General features: G+C 39.1%; 1 protein-coding gene across 2 annotated transcripts in view; it reads right to left on the bottom strand.

Moving 5' to 3' along the window:
* The window catches only part of cops4 (COP9 constitutive photomorphogenic homolog subunit 4 (Arabidopsis)), a 114,737-nt gene that overhangs the window by 28,754 nt on the left and 64,737 nt on the right, over nucleotides 1-21,246 (bottom strand). For both annotated transcript variants that reach the window (XR_007265655.1, XM_020510079.2), the window contains exons 2-5: nucleotides 15,094-15,173; nucleotides 7,258-7,409; nucleotides 6,161-6,264; nucleotides 3,671-3,824 (exon numbers count right to left, since the gene is read on the bottom strand). Coding sequence is in view for 1 of the 2 variants with exons in the window: in XM_020510079.2 (XP_020365668.2) it covers nucleotides 3,671-3,824; nucleotides 6,161-6,264; nucleotides 7,258-7,409; nucleotides 15,094-15,173 (490 nt within the window). In the remaining variant the exon portion in view is untranslated. The remainder of the gene's footprint in view (nucleotides 1-3,670; nucleotides 3,825-6,160; nucleotides 6,265-7,257; nucleotides 7,410-15,093; nucleotides 15,174-21,246) is intronic.

The following is a 21,246-nucleotide window of genomic DNA, read 5'->3' as shown; positions in this document are numbered from 1 at the left end:
GCCAGTAGATTTTTCCTTAGATAAAAGGGCCTGAAACAGTTTGCAATCATCCAGCTTTGGTTTGCTAGTGCCTTTTAAATTCTTAGCAATATTTCCCCATTTTACACTCATTTCATTTGAAATAAAGGTCAACATTCCACTTGCTTTTCCTATTACCTGCTGACCTTGTATACTAGTTTTTTGAGTTTTATGCACAAAGGCTTCCAAATTCTTCTCTACTGTCATTTTATGCAGTCCTTCTCCATTTAAATAACAATCAGCCCCTCCAATCTTCCCAAAGTGCATAATCTCACCAACTAGTTTTTATAGAGGTGGTGATGACCTAGTGGTATTATCGCTGGGCTGTTAATTCAGAGGCCCAGATAATGTCCCAGGAACCCAGTTTCGAATCCCACTACAGCAGATTACAGAATTTGAATTCAATAAATATCTGGAATTAAACAGTCAAATGATGACCACGAATCCATTCTCAACTGTCACAAAAACTCATCTGGTTCACTGATGTCCTTTAGGGAAGGAAACTGCCAGCCTTACCTGGTCTGACCTACATGAGACTCCAGATCCACAGCAATATGGTTGACTCTCAACTGCCCCCTGGGCAATTAGGGAAGGGCAAGAAATGCTGCCTGGCCAGCAATGCCCTCATCCCATGAATAAATAAATAATCCATCTGTCAAATTTTTGCCCACTGGCTTAACTTATCTATGTCCCTCTGCAGACTGCATGCATCATCCTCAGAGCTTGCCTTTCTACCTATTTTCGTGTGATCTGCAAATCTGGCTATAGTACATTCACTTTCCTCATCCAAGTCATTAAATTACATTGTAAATAATTGTGGCCCCAGCACTGATCCCTGTGGTACTCTGAGGGGTACAGGCTGCCATCCTGAAACTGTTCCCCTTATTCCATTTCTCAGTCTTCTATTGGTTAGCCAATCCTTCCTTCATGCTAATATACAACTCCAAAACCAGGGGCTCTTATCTCATTAAGTATCCGAACATATGGTACCTTATCAAATACCTTCTGAAAGCCCAAATATACTATACCCGCTTCTTCCCCTTTATTTATCCTACTTGTTAATTTCTCTGAGAACTCTAATGATTTTGTCAGGCATGATTTCTATTTCATGAAGCCATGCTGACTCTTTTTGATCATATTATTATTGCCAAAGGTTCTACTGTTGTATCTTTTATAATTGACTCTAACATTTTTCCCAATAATTACCATTAAGATAACAGGCTTAAGTTACCTGTTTTTATCTCCATATTTCTAAAATAAAGGTACATTGACAGTTGTCCAATGCTCCATGACTTTTGCAGAACTTAAGGATACCTAGAAGATTACTACCAGTCTATCAACTTTCTTTAAAGTTACAAGTTTAATATCCTAGGATGCATCCCATCTGGTCCGGGGGTCCTATTGGTTTTTAGCCCTATTTGTTACCCAAGCACTTTTTCTCTAGTTATTTTTACTGAATTTATTTTCCCTCCTCCTTTTGTCCCTTGATTATTTGTAATTTTGGAATACAATTAGTATTTTTTATTGTGAAGATTGATGCAAAGTATTTATTAGCTTCCTCTTCCATTTCCTAGTTCCCCATGGTTTCCACAGCCTCATTCTCTAAGGGGCCTGCACTAACTTTGGCCTCTTTCTTCTTTTTAATATATTTAAAGAAGCTTTTGCATCTGTCTTGATATTACTTACAAGTTGACCCTCAAAGTTTATCTTCTCTCTTTTTGTGTTGGTCATCCTTTGCTGCTTTTTAAAACTTCCCTAACCCTTTGGCTATCCACTAATTTTTGCTCGTATCATGCTTTATCTTTCAATCTGACGCTTACCTTAACTTCAAAGTTAACCACGGTTGTCTTATCCCCTTCCTTGAATCCTTCTTTCTCACTGCTATACGTGTTTGCTGTGATCCATGAATTATTTTCCTAAACAGCTACCACTTTTCTTCAACTGTCTTTGTTGCTAAACTACTCTCCCAGTCCACTGCAGCTAGCTCTGCCCTCATTCATTTGTAATTATCCTTACTTAAGCTAGGCACAGTTGTTGCCCACCCAGGTTCCTCCCAATAAAACTAAATGCTAAATTATACCATATTAGGGTCACTGTTTCCTAAGGGATCCTGTACTCGACATCACTATTAAACCTGCCTCACTACACATCACCAAATACAAAACAGCCTGATTTCCTGATTGGATCCACAACATATTGCACTACAAAACTGTCCCAAACACACACCATGAATTCTTCCTTGTGGCAACCTCTGTCAATCTGGCAACTGCAATCTATAGGCAATTAAAGTCATGCACTGCCTAACTAATGTACTGCTTTTTTTTTTTTAAACATGCCCTCATTATCTCCTGATTTATTCTCTGTCCTACAGTTATTTGTTATCCAAATAGCTATCTTGTAATGCTGCTATATCTTCTTGTTTTGTAATCCTACCTATCCTCTCTCTCTCGCTAATTAGTTTAAAGCCCTCTCTACAGCCCTAGTTATTCGATTCACCAGGACACTGGTCCCAGTATGGTCCAAGCGAAGCACATCCCATTGGAACTGCTCCCTTCTAAACTAACTTTACATAGATTGCTATAACTAATCATTTCTGGTTTGATTGATTCAGTCCAATTTCTATAACGATTTCTACTTTTGTGGCTTGCAGATGGTAATTTATTGATTGCGATATTAAACTAAAATTTAATTTGCTGCCAACTAACATCCTAACCTGATCAGAGATAGCAAGAACTGCAACTGCTGGAGTCAGAGATAACACAGTTAACTTGAAGGGTCCCGACCTGAAATGTCAACTTTCCTGCTCCTCTGATGCTGCCTGGCCTGCTGTGTTCCTCCAGCTCCACACGATGTTATCCTAACTTGATGATCTTTTGTTTACACTGAAGGCATTAGAATTGGAATTTGAATCTGTCAGTCAAGCTTAGTTAATTCTTAAATGCTGGTTACTGTGTCCTTATACATCGCACTGCACCTTCCACGTGTTTTCCTTAAATCTACACAGAAATTTGTTTTGAAATGAGTTTCACACTGGATCCTAACTTTCATTTTTACCTATTGAGCTTTCTATCTTTTCCAAGATTATAGGATAAATTAGCTCCACAGCAACTCTACAACAGACTAAAAATAAACACTTATTTTAAGTAATGGTTTTTGGTGTATCCACTTTTAAAATCAATGATAATGGGGATCAATACGTAGAAAGCATGACCAAAGTTGGGGGAGGGATTTGGAACTGGTAACAAAGCATTAAAGCTGAAGATACAATGAGCTGTTCTGTACATCCTTAAAGGATACTGGATTCAGATTCAATCAGTAGCCTTAAACCAGAATTGAGCCCAACTTCACCTGTGCCCACCCAATATTACCAAATGTTCAAACATTTTCCAACAATGAATCAAAAGGAGAAATGGAAACCCCAGCTGACTTTCCTCCTGTCTGAACCAAGGATTCTAGGACAAATTAAATCTACACACTGTTCTCTTAGCTGCAATCAACTAACTCAAATCAGATAGGCAATTCAACTTGAAGCACACATTATCTGAGATGGCAGCAGAAATGGAATTACTGCATTCTTCCATATTGTAAAAGTTTTATGACATTCCTGTCTTTAGCTGTATAATAGTAGCTATTTTGCAACATGGAAATCTACCTTGTAATGTATCTGCAGTTGTTCATTGGTGGATTCATTTTGAAGTAGAGAGGCCCGATTTATGTAAGCTTCTGCCTGCACAGGATCATCATCTTCCAGGTACAAACGAGCAATTTTCAGATAGGTGTCGAGTTTATAGTCCACGTTATATTGCCTTCAAAAAGAATACAGCATTTAAAACTAAACGGCCAATTTTTTTTTTAACATAAAGAAACAAAATAATTGAAAATTACCCAAGGTGTATACCCAAGACTATAATCATTCATCTAAGATTAAAGGCAGGAAAGTTATTACTTCTTTTGGATATTAAACTCAAAGTAATTATCATTCATTTTCTCATTTACTGAATGCTCAACAAATTTCAGGTTGCTTTAGAAGTTCCAATGCTTTTATTTTTATATATTCTTGGGATGTGAGATTTGCTGGCTTCACCAGCATTTATGGTCCATTCCTCATTGCACTTGAGGTGCAGAGATGAGAGACCTTCTTGGATTGTTGCAGTCCATCCGATGGAAGTTCTCACACTTTGCCAGCAGACAGAAGGTTCTAGAATTTTGAACAATTGATGGTACAGAAATAGAATCGTATGTTCCAGTGAGGATAGTCTGCAATTTGGAGAAGAACTGGTAAGTGGTAATGTTCCAAAATCTAAAGACTTCAGTACTCCAGACTATGTCAGAACCCATGTCCAGTGCCTTCAGCCATTTTGTGATATCACATGAGATAAACTGAAATGACTGAAGACTGATCTATAGTGGTGGAAAGCTTAGGTTGAGGCCGATAATTCAACCAATTAGTACTTCTGCTTGAAGATGTTTGCACATGTTTTAACCTGTCTTTTACACTGAAGAGCTGAGTGTTCCCATTTTGTATATATGTCAAGCTCCCTTGCCTGGCATATAGTTTGTGTTAATTGCTCCTGGCAACCTCCAGTAAAGTCTTCCTTGAACCAGGGCTAATTCTCTAGTTTGATCATTACGGTAGAATGTGGGTCATGAGGTTTTTTTAATTCATTTATGGGATGTGGATGTCTTTGGCTGGACCATTTATTGCCCATCCCTAATTGCCCAGACAGTAGCTTAGAGTCGATCACATTGCTGTGGGTCTGGAGTCACAGGTAGGCCAGACCAGCTAAGGATGGCAGATTTCCTTCCTTAAGGGCTATTAGTGAATGTTTAGCCTGACAATCGGCAATGGTTTCATAAACTCTTAATTCCAGATTATTAGGGAGTTCATATCCCACCATCTACCATGACACCTTTTGAACCATGGGCCAGAGTATTACCTGGGTCTCTTGATTAATTGTCTAGCAATAATAACACTACTCTACTTGATAAACTTGTTGCAGCAGTAAAACAATTTCAAACAAGTACAAACAGATGTTAAATTCAGGCACTGCAACAATAAAACGTGTTGTGGAATGATCAAAATGGAGGTTTATTTCCCTAAACCGTTGAGCTCTTATCTTAGACTTGTTATAGGAATGGCCATAGGAGACACTAAATCATTCCCAGTCAGGAGGAAGGTGAAAATCAGGAGATGTTACGTGACCTTATAGAGGTTTACAAAATCACGAGGGGCATGGATAGTGTGAATAGCTAAGGTCTCTTTGCCCAAGGTAGGGGAGTCTAAAACGAGAGGGTGTAGGTTTAAGGTGAAATGGGAAAGATTTAAAAGGAACCGGAGGGGCAACATTTTCATAGATACAGTGGTGTGTGTATGGAATGAGCTCCAGAGAAAGTGGTAGAGGTGGGTACAATTACATCATTTAAGCATTTGTGCAGGCACATGGATAGGAAAGGTTGAGACGGATATGGACCAAATACAGACAAATGGGACTAGTTCAGTTTAGGAAACCTGGTCAGCATGGAATTGTTGGGCTGAAGGGTCTGTTTCTGTGCCGTATGACTATCACTCTAAATCAATTTCATGCAAATCTCTGTTCATCAAGAAAATGGAAGAGGGCTCATCCCATTCACTCACCCAGTCTTTTTGCAAAAAGGCACATGGCCATGGTGGGGCAGCAGACAGCAAAATAAGAAGCTAAAATAGTATTGGATAGGCAGTAACTTTTCTGCAGGTTGTCTGGACTCAATTATCTAAATGTGTTGTGTTGATGTAACTGCATCAACAACACCAAAGAAGCTAATTACATTTGTCAACTAAATCAGCTATGTTATTCACAACAGAGACATAGAGCCTTACAGCACAGAAAGAGGCACTTCCATCCATCGTTTCTGCACCCGTAATCAAGCAGCAGTCTACTATATAAACTCATTTCCCAGCATGTGCCTTGTAGCTTTGTATGCTATGGTGTTCACTCAAATATTATTTACATTTAAGTATAAATTTATTCTTACTTAAGTGAAATGTTGATGTGCTTTAATGTGCAGTGATTTGTGGACACTAATTTTAAATGCAACCATCTTCTTTAAAATAGTTACAATACTGCCCACAACAATTAAGAATGGGAATTTATCCAATACGCACTTTTGCCCAGTTTCCAATGGAATTCCCACCAAAACTTGAGCAGCGTTTCTCCAGTCTTCTTCCTTCTCATAGATGGTGGCAAGATGTTGTCGTATGGAAGCCACCTGAAAAATTAAACAGACCAACCATGGTACACGAAGATATCTGTGATAGTTCTGAGGAAGGGTCACCGGGCCCAAAACATTAACTCTGACTTTTTTCTTCCCAGATGCTGCCAGAGCTGTTCAGCTTTTTCAGCAACTTCTGTTTTTGCAACCATGGTACACAACTAACGATAAGGAAAACAAACGTAAATCATTGGTAGCTTCTGAATTAGTTGCTTTTGAACTTATGTTAAGATTTTGTTTTTTTAAAATCAATCCATATCATTGCAAGAAAAATAAGAATATTTTTCTCTAGATTTTTAATTGTCTTCTTTCGTTACCACGGCAACCTACATTCCAAGGTGGGGTAGAGAATCTGAAGAATACATAACAAACCGATTGCTGTCGCTCACTCAGGTATGGTTTTGGAAATGTCCATTTAAATCATTCTCAATGAAGTTACAGCTGTGTTTGTAAACAATGGACTGCAGATTACAGACACGTGCGCCACAAAACATTAAAGTGGGCTGGCTGAAAATAAAGTTGTTCTGTGCTATTTTAGAACCTAACATGAAGGTTGTTGAGTAAGAGGCCCTAAAGGCATTCTGTGATATTATTTCCAGCTGACTTAAACTAGGTCAGAATGGGTAATGGCTTCATTTATTCTTGAAACCCTCCTGAAGTGCATTTTTGCATGTGAACGAAAGAATTTTAATAATTTATTTTAAATTTAGTGCCCTGTTGTTAAAAAAAAAAGAGCTTCTCATGCTTCATTATCCTGTTTTCATATTTTTCAAGTGGCAACAATCAAAAGTCCATTCTGATCATTAGTGTTTCACATTACAATTTACTAATCATATCAGCATGGAATGAGTATAATTCACTAAATACAGGGTTTTCTTAGCTTTACATAGTTCAAAGCAAAGTCAACTAAATATTTTCACAATTAAAAATTAAACCATCTTTCTTTTAAGGCAAATAATTATTGTTGCTTACTATCTATCATGCTCTCACCTGCTCTTCAAATGAAATGACTCGAGGCTGGATCTTTTCCAAAGTGAAGTGATAGATTTCTTTAGCTGTAGCATCTGGAAGATTTGGTAGGTGGGAGCAAAAGTCAGTCAGCAGTTGCCGGGAAATCACGAGGCTGACATTTTCATTAACCACTATGTTAAAAGAAAGAAGAAAAGAAAAGAGTTAAGAGCTTTCCTTTGACAAGGTAACATGAACAATTTACAGTGACTTGCTAGCATATTTCATTATAGTTGGAGGGTTAGTCTCCATGGAAAACATAATTCACAATTAGCAGAGCACTGCCTGAAATGGGACATTTACATTTCCTTTCCTATGCTACAAATATAAATTGATGAAAATCAGATTCCTCAAATAAAGAATTCAATGTGAAAATGTTACTTTATGTTCCATTGTTTGTTGTTTGCTTTTAACACAAAGCATAAACAAAAAATATTTCATTCTAATTTATTCAGGTTTAGCTTGGTACTTGTCCCTTTAAATCCATTTGTAATATGTCAATTGATACCAGCTGCTGAGAAAAAATACGAGGCTAGAATAAATAAACTCATGGCAGTTTGATGAAGCACAGATTGCATTTCATCCAATTCAATTATGCAGTCAATTATTTTGAATCAGAGTGTCAGTTACAGCAACCTTTACAAACCATAACAAGAAGTGGGCTTGAGAGACGGCTGCCAGCATTGAATAAGTCAGAGTCATAGAGTCATAGCTACTTCTACTGCACAGAAAGAGGCCATTCGAACCATCGTGTCTGCAGTAGTCACCAAACATCAACCTATTCTACATCATTTCAAGTGCTCATCTAAGTGGTTCTTAAATGTCATGAGGGTTCCTGCCTCTATCACCCTTTCAAACGTAAGTTCTAGATACCCACAACTTTCTGGGTAAATAGAAATGGCCTTAAATCCCCTCTAAACTTTCTGCTCTTCACTTTAAAAGGTTAGTGACCCCACTAAGGGGGAACATTTCTCCCATCCACCCTGTCTATGCCCCTCAGAACTTTGTACATCTCAATCCCATTCCCCCCCCTCAGCCTATTTAGTCAATCTTCATAGCTGACTTGCTACAGCCTAGGAAACATGCTGGTACATCTCTTTTGCATCCTCTCTAGTGCAATCACATACTTCCTATTGTGTGGTGATCAGAATGGCAGTATTCCAACTGTGGCCAAAGTTAAATATAGCTCCATCATAACCTCTTCTTCTTGTATTCAATGCTTTGACTAATAAATACAAGTATCTCATATGCCTTCTTAACCACCAGTCCTGTTATTTTCAAAAATCTATGGATATGCACACCATGGTCCCTCTTATCCTCTGACCTTCCTAGGGTCCGACCATTCAACATGCACATACTTTCCTTGTTAGACTTCCCAAAATGCATCATCTCAGATATTTTCAGATTAAAATTTCAATTACCACTGTTCAGCCCGTCTGACCAACTCATCTACATCATCCCATAGTCTAAAGCTTTCCTCCTTACTATTAGACACCATTAGACACAAGGTTCCAGTCACAGAAACATTCTTTAACTGTCTCCCTCTGTTCCTGCCACTAAGCTAATTTTGGAATAAATTTGTCAACTTGCACTGAATCCCATGGGCTTTTAGCTTTTTAACCAGTCTGCCATGCAAGTTGTTTCAGTAGAATATAAGTAAACCAACTAGCACCTTCACAAAAAAAGAGTAAAGATCCTTTGGATTACAAAACAGATATTTTTAAATCCAAGTTATCTACTGTAAAATAGCTTAGAATTTTGTTTTACACAAATATGTGTCTTCATTTCTCTATTCACCTGGGTGCTCTGTACTTAAGATGGTGCTGTGTGTTGGTGCCATTGTTATACTGTAACTAATCTTGTAACTGAAGTTGTACTTACGTACCTTTACACCCAAGATGGCACTACAACTGGCAACTTATAAACTTTTCACTGTACTCATTTGAATACGTGCCAATAAAGTTAATTCAATTCAATAATAGCATTCCAACTTTAATTGTACAATTGTCCCTTATTAATGTTAAATTAGGCATTTGTTTGTAGTTTGTATAATATGTTCCAATTAAAATTAGACCATGTGAAGACTGGAGAGCAATCTGTGGAAGCTCAAGAGTGGTCCTTTGGAAACAGTTGTACTGTCATTTTCGACATCAGGCCAGGCAAAGATTAGAGGATAAACCACACAAATAAAACAGACTGCCTTGTACGTTATTGAAAAAAGTCATTTCTCAAGACCAGAGTGGGCACAGTCAAGGTGATGGGTCTTGCTGATGTTATTAAACTGGAGAGGGGTCAGAAGAGGTATGGAAGGTCTCAGTTATAACAAAGGCTGCATAGGCTGGGACTTTTTTTGCTTGAGCATAGGAGGTTGAGGGGCGAACTTATACAAGTTTATGAAATAATGAGGAGCATAAATAGAGTTAATGGTAGTCGCCTTTTCCCAAGGATGGAGGATTTCAAGACTAAGGGGCACATTTTTAAAGTGAGACGAGAGAGATTTTGAAAAGACGTGAGGGACAATTTTTTTTTTTTTTTTTTTTAAAACAGAGGGTGGTCTGCGTGTGGAATGAACTTCCTGAGGAAGTGGTGGATGTGGGTACAATTACAACATTTAAAAGACATTTGGATAAGTACATGAATAGGAACGGTTTGGAGGGATATGGGCCAGTGCAGGCAGGTGGGCCTAGTTTAGTTTGGGATTATGTTTGGCATGGAATGGTTGGGCTGAAGGGTCTGTTTCCGTGCTGTATGATTCTACGATTCCATGAGAACCAAAATAATCTTGAGACAGAAGGAAGATCCAAAAATTCAATAAGTATGACAGCAGAGTTTATTAATCTGAATATGCAATGATTTGTCAACTGGGTTTCAAACTCAATATTTAAAACATGACTAAGTGTACTTGCATTGTCAGTGCATTCGAGTTCACATTCTAAACTGGGGTTTTTAATGATCTCAGAAATTCTGCTTAGCAAAATATATCCTAATAATTATTCAGGGCAATTTGATGAGAAATAAAAACCACCTCTTAATTTTGTAAGAAAGCAATGTAAAATACTAATATCAATAAATAACAGGAAAAATTAGACATAAGCCAAATACCATTTAATTCTTCATATTCTTAATTGACTACCAAGTGATTGCTACCAGACATTTAAATTGTGCCAGTCCCTTAAAGTAAACCCAACAGACTCAATAGGTTTTTAAGTACTTCCAGGTTTTCATACAGGTTGCCCGACTTTGACACAAATTTACACCAGAAGACTTTTGTTGAGATCTTCACATTCATTGCAAGCGCTTTGTTGAAAATAATATACAGACCAACAAAACTTAAGTATTAATTTACTGAATGTTCGTGCTGAAGGGTCTCCACACAGACTATCTGTTGACAGAATTTAAGCACTCTCAAATGTCCTTCAATCCCTTTTTCAAAATCACTATTTTCAAGCCTTGATCTGACATTAAAAAAAAATTACTTTGTAGTTCTTATGAATCCAAACTGAAGTTCTTTTAAGATGTGTATTTTACAGCATTGGGAAAATAAATTAACTAAAATGTAAACTGAGGAGCCAAAGTAACCTTTTCAAGCATCTGGGTGATGGATTCCCCAATGGCACCAACCACCAGCAGCTCCAATCGAAGACCTGTAACCAACGAACTGACGTCACCCCATTATAAGAGATCAAAATGCTCCTTCTAGACATACAGTCATAGACATATACAGAACAAAAACAGACTCTTCAGTCCAACTCATCAATGCCGACCAGATATTCCAAATAAATCTGGCCCCATTTGCCAGCATTTGGCCCATATCCCTCTATACCCGTCTTATTCATCTACCCATCCAGATGCCTTTTAAATGTTTTAATTGTACCAGCCTCCACCATTTCCTCTGGAAGTCCAAATAGATCATGACCACTGGCTCTGGCCTCATCAATCCTCTTTGTTATTTCTACAAAAAACTCAATCAAGATAGTGAGACAATTTCCCCACACACAAAGCTATTTCACTATCCCTAATCGGTCCTTACCTTACCAAATACATGTAAATCCTGTCCCTCAGGATTCCCTCCAACAACTTGCCCACCACTGATGTCAGGCTCACCGGTCTATAGTTCCCTGGCTTTTCAATTTCAAAATAAGTTGACGTTGAATACTTTTAACTGTGATTAGAAGTCTTGAAAAATACTATGTAAATGGAGAAATTAAGCTTCAATTAAAATTCTGCCATTTACTAATAAAATTATTACACAGAGGATACTTGGAAAACCATTGGTGGTTGAGTTCAATGATTTTCCTGTAATTTAGTAGTCATGATTTCTTTGTTAACCACCGAATCTATATCAAAACATCACTGTACAAATACAAGTTGGTGACACTGAAAGAAAATCAGAAATTGGAAAAACTCAGAAAGCAGAGTTAAAGTTTCAGGTCAGTGACCCATCTTCAAAATCTTTTGTTCAGATCCTTCGTGTTCTGAAGGATGACTAAACATTAATTCTGCTTTCTCTCCATAGATCCTGCCAGACCTGCTGAGTTTTTCCAACAATTTCTGATGTTGCTTCTGATTTCCAGCATCCACAGCTCTTGGTTTTTTTTTTGGTTTGGTGACACTGATGTCATCATCATACACTAGCACCACACTGGAAGTGGAAGCGGAATTCCAAAGGCATTGCCCCAGTTGACTGGAGCAGAAACTAGACATTACAGACCTGATGTTGCTGCTTCTCCCTTGGCACTGCAAGATTTTTAAAATCAAGATACTGCTTTACTGGCATGCAATGGGGATCATCAAGCACAAGTGCTTATTCAAAGTTAAGACATGGGCAGCAGAGTTTTAGATGATCTCAAGTTTATGTGTGCGAGACCAGAAGAATGCTAAAATTGTCATGTGTAGAGGTACTAAAAGCATAAATAAATATTCTAGTAGCAGATGAGCAGAGATGCAAATTAAGTAATGCAGTGTTACAGAGTGGGAACAGCTAGTCTTAGTGATGGCGCAGAAGATCATCTTGTGATCAAATATGACATTATATGATATTAAGGTTGCAAACAGACTATTGTCCTGAAGAAGGACTCAAAACAATGGCTTCAGTTTTCCCATTATCTCATTGAAAGACATTTCTGCTCATCCAGTACTGGATGTCAGACATGAGGTCTAACAATTTAGCAACAGTGGAGGAACTGAGAGGTGGTGTTGAGCTGGAGCTGCATGCTGTCATGAGACTTGTGGAACTTAACAGTGGTTTCAGATGATGTCACCAAGAGACGGTACGTAGATGTGCTAAATCCTTGGAGACACCAGAGGTAAAGAGAAGGCATTACAAGTGTTATGTTGTCTCTTACTATGTAAATACAGAATTGTGCCACAGCAGTACGATCTAGTTGGATGACATTAGAGACACATTGAAGGAGAATGACATGGTCAGCTGTGTCAAAGACTTTAGACAGGTTGAAAAGATCAACAAGGAACAATATATCTTTGTCAGAGTCAAATGAGGTGTCCTTTATGACAAATAAAATCATGAAAGAAAAGTCTTCCAAAAGGTGAGGAATATATTTTGAACTCATTCATGGTATGTGGATGCTATTGGCAAGGCTAGCATTAACAGCCCATTCCCACTCACCATTGATAAGGCTGTGGCGAGCCTTCTTGAACTGTTAACACAGTACATTGTAGTGTAAGAACATGCACAGTGCATTAGGGAGCATCCCTGGATTGTTATCCAGTGACAGCAAAGGACGAGTGATATATTTCCAAGTTAGGATGGTGCGTGCATCACATGGAAAGTCAAAGTTACCAATGAAGCAGTCCTTCCTAGAATAAACATGGTGAGCATGCTAGTGCTAATCACACAAAAAGCTGCTTTGGTGGCTTGAGTATATTCACAGGACAGAAGATGGCCTCATCCTGGGTACAGAAAAATGATTTGAATTCCAGAGGTCAACAGAGAGTGATCGTCCTTGACAACAAGATAGCATTTGACCCATCTATGAGCCTCAATAAAATTCTTTGCTGTAGGTAGACCCACAACGCAGTTAGGGAGAGAATTCCAGGATATTGACTCAGTATGGGTCTTCTCTTTCTGTTCTGGAAGTCACTGCCACGTACAGACTTTGGAGACCCGTGCAGCCATTAAGAAAATTACAAAGAACACTGGCTCAGACTTGTACCTTGTATATGGTGGGCATGGCATGGCATGGCATAGCTTGGGCTTCAACAATGTTAATGCTGTGGAATGACATGGGAGGTGGAGATTGTCTCATTGGAGACTGTCGTTGCCTGGTACTTATTTTATTTCCCTTTTAAAAGTCCCATGCCTAGATTTGTCCAGGTGTCACCTTATGCAAGCTTGGATTGCTTCCTTATCTGTGTAACTGCAAATAGAATTAAACACCATGCAATAATTAGTGAACATCCTCACTTCTGATTTTCTGATGGAGGTGACTGACGAAGCAGTTGAAGATGATTCAGTCACCTGAGGAACTACTGAAATATCCTGGACTAGAGATGATTAGACTTTGAGAATCACAATCATCTTTCTTTATGTTAGATATGATATCAGGTAGTGAAGAATTTTCCTCCCAAAATTCCTCCCGATTTCCACTGCCCTCAACTTTATTAAGACTCATTGATGAATAATTGGTCAAACACTATCTTGATGTAAAGGGCAATCACTCTCTATTGACTGCTGGAATTAAAATAATTTTTTCATGCATTGATTAGGATGCTTTCAGGAATGGAAGCTTGTGGTTCTTGCAGAACCTAAATGAGGCGTGTTATTGGTGAGTAAGCGGCACGTGATGGCACTATCAATGATATCCTCCATCATTTTGTTGTTGATTGACAGTAGACTGACAGAGGTGTAACTGGCAGATTGGATTTGTCTTGCACAAGTATTCAGTGTGACAACTGAGAGGTTGTTGGGGTCCATAACTAATTCTACATCTAGTGGTCTCAGCTATTTTTGTAATCACATGGAGTGAATCAAATTGACTGGAATATAACATCTTTGGTGCTGGGGACCTCAGGAGTAAACCTGGAAGGATCATCACTCAACACAATATGCCTGACTTGAGAAATAATGTTGGGGATCAGAAACAGAAAGCAAGAGTGGAAAGCCTCTCTTCCACTAATGAAATGAAGTTAAATCAGCACCAGGAAATTATAGGGGAAACACTAGGCCCCTGCTGAAAGCAAACCTGATAACCCATCACCCTCTATTATGCCCAAGCAAAAACAGAGTTCTGATACCCATAGTTTGCTCCCCTCACAATGAAGAGAAACAAGACTTCTAGCAAACTTGGCACACATTACTTCTCCCTGTAACGCACCAATGCCCCAAAGCCTCTCCCAACCATTACTGTATTCCCCTCTGTCTCTCTTCCACCCAATCCTTCATTCATACTCCACTTTCCTTTCCATATTTCCTATCCCATGCTATTGAGAAAATTCCTGACAACAGCATAAACTGATATTTGATTACTTAGTTCAATAGTACATGGTATGAGCCTCAGTCAAACAGCACCACTCCAAAATTGGTGAGTGGTGATAGACGGCTGTTGCAATGTCAGCACATAACTGGAGAGCAGGATATAATAAAATGGGAAACAAGGGAGGAAATGTGTAGATGAGAAGACTGTTACTTTGAACTTGAGGAGGGTAGGCGCAATGGACAGGGGATGAGAGTCACCTCTAAATGAGAGGGTGGGGTGAAGCATTATTTTTTGGTCAAAGTATTGAAAAAATATAGCACTTAATACATAATGCAGTCTTTGCTGAATATAGTAACAATATATTTTAAAGTACAATACTCACTAGCCTCCACAAAGGCCTTCAAAGCCTCCAGCTGCTCAGCCCCTGTTAACTGCAAGGCTTTTTCCAGGATTTGGCGATACCTTTTATAGGGGACAAAAAGTTGTGAGGAAACAATCACTTGCAAACAACACAGTTATTCCACAAGATTTACTTCATGATTTTTAAAGAAGTGGCATGATTTTACAGATAGCATAACTTGCTCTTTTTGTAAACTCTCAAACAATAGTTCGCATTAGAGAAGAATTAACATTATTAACTTAAGTTCGAAGCCACATAAATGAATGTGGCCAAACCTGGCCAAACTCAGCCAGAGGAACAGTAATAATGCAGCAGGGAATTGTATCTCACAAACAACATTGGTGAAGAAGGCTGGAACAAGCATTTTAGCACAGGATGAATAGGTTGATTATAATCTAAAGAAATTATACTACAGGCCTGATGTGAATCCAAATGTATTTAACCAGAAGAATTAATCCTGCAGAAATAATGAAAGGCTAAATATGTGCTATATTCAGAAAATATACTCATATGCATGAAATTATATCCTTTTGCAGGTTTCCAAAAGTGCAGGCTGTGACGCAAGTGGAATCATGAGCTGAAATTTTGGGGTCACAAGATCAGAGAGAGCAATGGATGCTTTGTAATCCCTCCCTCAACCAGACTGGTCTTCAGTTCCAGCCCATCCTCTACTTTCATAGGCCTTCCCAACCCTCCCTCACACCTCTCAGACAGGTCATGACAGTCTTTAAGTCTCAATGGGGTCACAATGGAAGTGGTTTGGGAGGGACGAGAACATAGCTTGTATTTTTGACCACTAAAACAATGCTGAACTAAAAACAAAATACTGTGGATGGTGGAATTCTGAAGTAAAACTAGAAATGACTAAAAATACGCAACTCCAACAGTACCTACGGAGAATGAAACAAAAGTTAAAATTTGGAGTCGAATATGACACCAAATCAAGATTGGAACTAAATTTTCCACTCTTGTAAACCCTGCTGCCAATCCATGGCCCTCACTTGTTGCTCATCTTGGATATTTAGCCAGTTTTTATATTTTTCTGGACAGTTGTCTGCACATCCGACTCTCATGGCCCCCTTCAATCATCTGACTCTGTTGGTCGGCAAACTACCTGTGAACCTGGGCAAATGATCTCCATGAGATTACATTTTCATGATCCTCACGATCAATATGTATATCAACATGTAATTCCTGAGCTCATAAGACCTGCCCGTATGGTTACAAACTGTATGTTTTTGGGTATGCAAAGTACACGGTGCTTCATCATCGATATCTTTTACCACTTTCTGAGGTCAAAGATTCATAATTCATTCCCACTACTCCTGAAGAACACAACTTTATAGTGTGATTCCATGTCAGGTAATGAAGATTTTCCCATCACATCCAATAACTTTTCCTGACCCTTTCCATTCTGTGTCCTTCTCACTCAGTGTAATCCATGTCACCAAATCGGAAATCTCCCCCTGACAGTCTGATGTGATGTTTCAATACTTCGTTAATTTTTTCTGACACTCCACTTCAATGAATGCCTTTCTCCTGGTGTGTAACACATTGAGATGGATGCACATAAAATAAAATAAATATTCATAATCCCAGGATTCCCATTGTGCTGCAAATGAAGGACTTTTGAAATGGCCTAACATGCTGAAAAGCACACTTATGCCATGCTCGTATATCAACACAGTCATTGTTGAAATGTAGGCAAACGTGGCAGTTAATTTACATATAGCAAGGTTCATGAACAACAAGATGAATAATTAAATAATTCACTTTAGTAATATTGGTTAAACAAGCTGGGACTCCCCTACTCTTCTTCAGATAGTGGCGAGAAATTTTTTACATCCACATTGCATCCAAGGGTCCTAAAGAGGTAGCTACAGAGATAGTGGCTGTAATACATTGATTGTAATTTTTCAAAAATCCTTAGATTCTGGCGAAGTACTGGATGATTGGGAAACTGCTAATGGGATTGCCCTCTTCAAAAAGGAAAGGAGGTAATAAGTGGGTACAATAGGCTGATCAGGCTAACATTTATTGTTTGAAAAATGTTGGAATTAATTATTAAGGAATTAATTACAGCAAACTGTACAAGGTGCTAGTGAGACCACATCTAGAGTATTAAGAGCAGTTTTGGTCCCCTTACCTCAGAAAAGGTACGGTTTAATTGAAGGCAGTTGAAACACAGTTCACTAGGTTGATCCCTGGCATGGAGGGATTGTCTTCGGAGCAAAGGTTGAATAGGTTGGGATTCTACTCACAGGAGGTTAGAAGAATGAGAGGTGATTTCATTGAAACATGGAGGATTCTTAATGGGCTTGACAAGGTAAATGCTCAGAGGATGTTTCCACTCATGGGAGTGTCTTGGACTAGTCTCAGAATAAAGGGCCATCAATTTAGGACGAAGACAAGGATAATTTCTTCTTTCAGAATGTTAGGAGTCATTAGAACTCCTTGCAAGAGCGCTGTGCGGTAGAATGCTTGCGTATATTTAGGGCGGAAACAGAGAGAGTCATAGAGATATACAGCATGGAAACAGACACTTCCGTCGAACTTGTCTATGCTGACCAGATATCCTAAATAAATCTAGTCCCATTTGCCAGCATTTGGCCCGTATCCCTCTAGAACCTTCCTATTCATATGCCATTCTAGATGCCTCTTAAATGATGTAATTGTACTAGCCTCCACCACTTGCATACATGCAACACCCTCTGTGTGAAAAAGTTGCCCCTTAGTTCCCTTTTATATCTTTCCCCTCTCACCTTAAACCTACACCCTCTAGTTTTGGACTCCCCCACCCCGGGGAAAAGACCTTGTCTATTTACTCTATCCGTGCCGCTCAGACTCCGATGGTCCAGGGAAAATAGCCCCAGCCTATTCAGCCTCTCTCTATAGCTAAAACCCTCCAACCCTGGCAAAATCCTTGTAAATTTTTTCTGAACCTTTTCAAGTTTCACAACATCCTTCTTATAGCAGGGAAACCAGAACTGTATGCAGTATTCCAAAAGTGGCCTAACCAATGTCCTGTACAGCCGCAACATGATCTCCCAATTCCTACACTCAATGCATTGACCAGTAAGTACAAGCATACCAAACGCCTTCTTCACTATCTTATCTACCTACAACTCCACTCTCAAGGAATTATGAACATGCACTCTAAGGTCCCTTTGTTCATTTACACTCCCCAGGACCTTACCATTAAGTGTATAAGTCCTGCGCTGATTTGCCTTTTCAAAATGCAGCACCTCACATCTATCTAAACTACATCTGCCACTCTCTCTAAAATCATACTTCATGTATTATGGAGAACAAAGCAAAACAACATATCCACAAATGGCATCATCAAGATCAAATACAAATCCACCACCAGATCCTGAGACTTATGAACATTCAGCTAGCAATCACTTCCAACTCTAGTGCCTGTATATTTTTCCCTCAAACAGCTCTTCATGTATCATCTTTTCTGGTCTGTCAAACTATTAGGTACACATCAATTCAAGTTATTACTTTCCCATTGAACATATGGGCACACACTTTTTAAATCTGACTCTTCAACTATCTTAAATATTTTCCTGAAATTCCAGTTTTGAATCCCGATTGGAGTCAGCAAACATTTTTACCTGAAGGACTGTTTCAAACAAAAAAGTGCTTAAAATAAACATGCTTTGAGTCACAACATATTTCTTAACTACATACCTGGCAAACTCAAGTGTCTCTGGTAGAGTGCATAAAGTGCATATATTAATAGGGGAAAAAAACAAAATTAAAGTAGATTTAACAATGGGTTACACCCAGTAAAGCCATCTTTGAAACAACTCCTAATTTAAGATGTGGAGAGTAAGATCTTTCCTTTCAACGATGATTCTGAAAGTAACTTGGGATATATGAAATTATGAGGGGCATAAAAAGGATAGTTCGGAAGGAGCTTTTTCCTTCTGTGGGGGGGGTCGACAACCAGGGCGTAAAATAAGGGGCAAAAGGTTTAGAGGGGATTTAGGAAAATTGTTCACACTAAAATGATGGTGGGTATCTGGAACTCACTGCCTGAAAAGGGTGAAGGATTGGAACCATTACAATATTTAAGAAGTATTTAGATGAATACTTCAAATGTATGCTAGGCAACAGCCAAGTGTTGGAAAATGAGATTACAAAGGTGCTTGAATATCAGCAAGGAAACAATGGGCTGAAGGGCTTCTTTCCATGCTGCAATACTCTATGGCTCTCGCGGGTTCAGAGGAGGTTCACGAGAATGGTCCCAGGAATGGAAAGCTTAACATATGAGGAACGTTTGAGGACTCTGGGACTATACTCATTGGAGTTTAGAAGGATGAGGAGGGATCTCATTGAAACTTACAGAATACTGAATGGCCTGGACAGACTGGATGTTGGGAAGATGCTTCCATTGGTAGGAGAGTCTAGGACCCGAGGGCACCACCTTAGAGTAAAGGGAAGACCTTTTAGAATGGAGATAAGGAGAAACTTCTTCAGCCAGAGAGTGGTGAATCTATGGAATTCACTGCCACAGAAGGCTGTGGAGGCCAGGTCATTGAGTACATTTAAGACTGAGATAGATAGGTTTGTATGCAGTAATTTAAGTTTAATAAAACAAAACCTCTTTCAGAAACATAGATATAATTGTCTTACGACTTGCTAATCTTGCCCTGGCCAACCAGCCACCCCACAAAAAATACAAAGGCCCACAAATCTAACAGAAAAAAAATCCAGTTAACAGGAATGATCTTTAATAAGTGTATGAAGCTTCTCAGACAAGATCCACCCACTGCTAGCCAGAAGTCAACTCCATGCATCAACTGCCCGAAAAAAAAATCTGATCTCAAATCTGGCTTGTTTGTTTGGTACTTGTTCATTCCAGTTATAGAGTCATAGAGTTATACAGCATGGGAAAAGACCCTTCGGTCTAACTCATCCATGCTGATCAGAAATCCTAAATAAATCTAGTCCCATTTGCCAGCATTTGGTCTGTATTCCTCCAATCCCTTCCTATGCATCTACCCATCCAGATGCCTTTTAAATTTTGTAATGTACTGTCTCCACCATTTCCTCTGACAGTTTGGTCCATACACATACCACCCTCTGCATGTGAAAGTTGTCCCCCAGGTCTCTCTCAAATCTTTCTCCTCTCACCTTAAACATAATGCCCATTAGTTTTGGACTCCCCTACCCTCGGGAAAGGGCCTTGGTTATTCACCCTACGCCCGTCATGATTTTAAAAACTTCTATAAAGGTCACTCCTGACTGTCGATGCTCCAGGGAAAATAATCCCAGCCTACTGAGTCTCTCCTTATGGCTCAAATCCTCCAATCCAGGCAACATTCCTCTAAGTCTTTCTTGAACCCATTCAAGTTTAACAACATCCTTCCTATAGCAAGGAAGCAAGAATTGAACACAGTACTCTAAAAGTAGCCTCACCAATGTCCTGTACAGCTGCAACACAACATCCCAACTCCAATACTCAATGTACTGACCACTGAAGGCAAGTGTGCCAAATGCATACATCACCAGCCTGTCTACCTGCAACTCCACTTCCAAGAAACTATGCACCTGCACCCATAGGCCCCTTTGTTTGGCAACACTCCCCAGGATTCTGCCATTAACTGTATAAGTTCTGATTTGCTTTACCAAAATGCAACACCTCACGCTTATCTAAATTAAACTCCATCTGGCACTCCTTGGCCCATCTGATCAAGGTCCCCCTGTACTGAGATAACCTTTTTCACTGTCCATTACACCACCTACTAACCACACCTCCTATATCCATATCCAAATTATTTATATCAATGACAAAAAGTAGTGGACCCAGCATCAATCCTTGTGGCACACCACTTGTCACAGGCCTCCAGTCCAAAAGACAACCCTTCACCACCACCCTGTGTCTCCTACCTTCAAGCCCATTTTGGATCCAATTGGTTAGCTACCCCTGGATTCCATGTGATCTGACCTTGCTAACCAGCCTATCCTGTGAAACTTCGTTGATCGCCTTGCTGAAGTTTATACAGACAAGATCTACCACTCTGCTTTCATCAACCTTCTTTGTCACCTATTCAAAAAAGTCAATCAAGTTCATAAGACAGGATTTCCCATGCACAAAGCCATGTTAACTGTCCCTAATCAGTC

The sequence above is a fragment of the Rhincodon typus genome, chromosome 1 (assembly GCF_021869965.1).
Source record: "Rhincodon typus isolate 14 chromosome 1, sRhiTyp1.1, whole genome shotgun sequence".
Classification (NCBI taxonomy): domain Eukaryota; kingdom Metazoa; phylum Chordata; class Chondrichthyes; order Orectolobiformes; family Rhincodontidae; genus Rhincodon; species Rhincodon typus.
The sequence above is the reverse complement of the archived record's forward strand: the minus strand, read 5'-3'. Positions and strand labels throughout refer to the sequence as shown.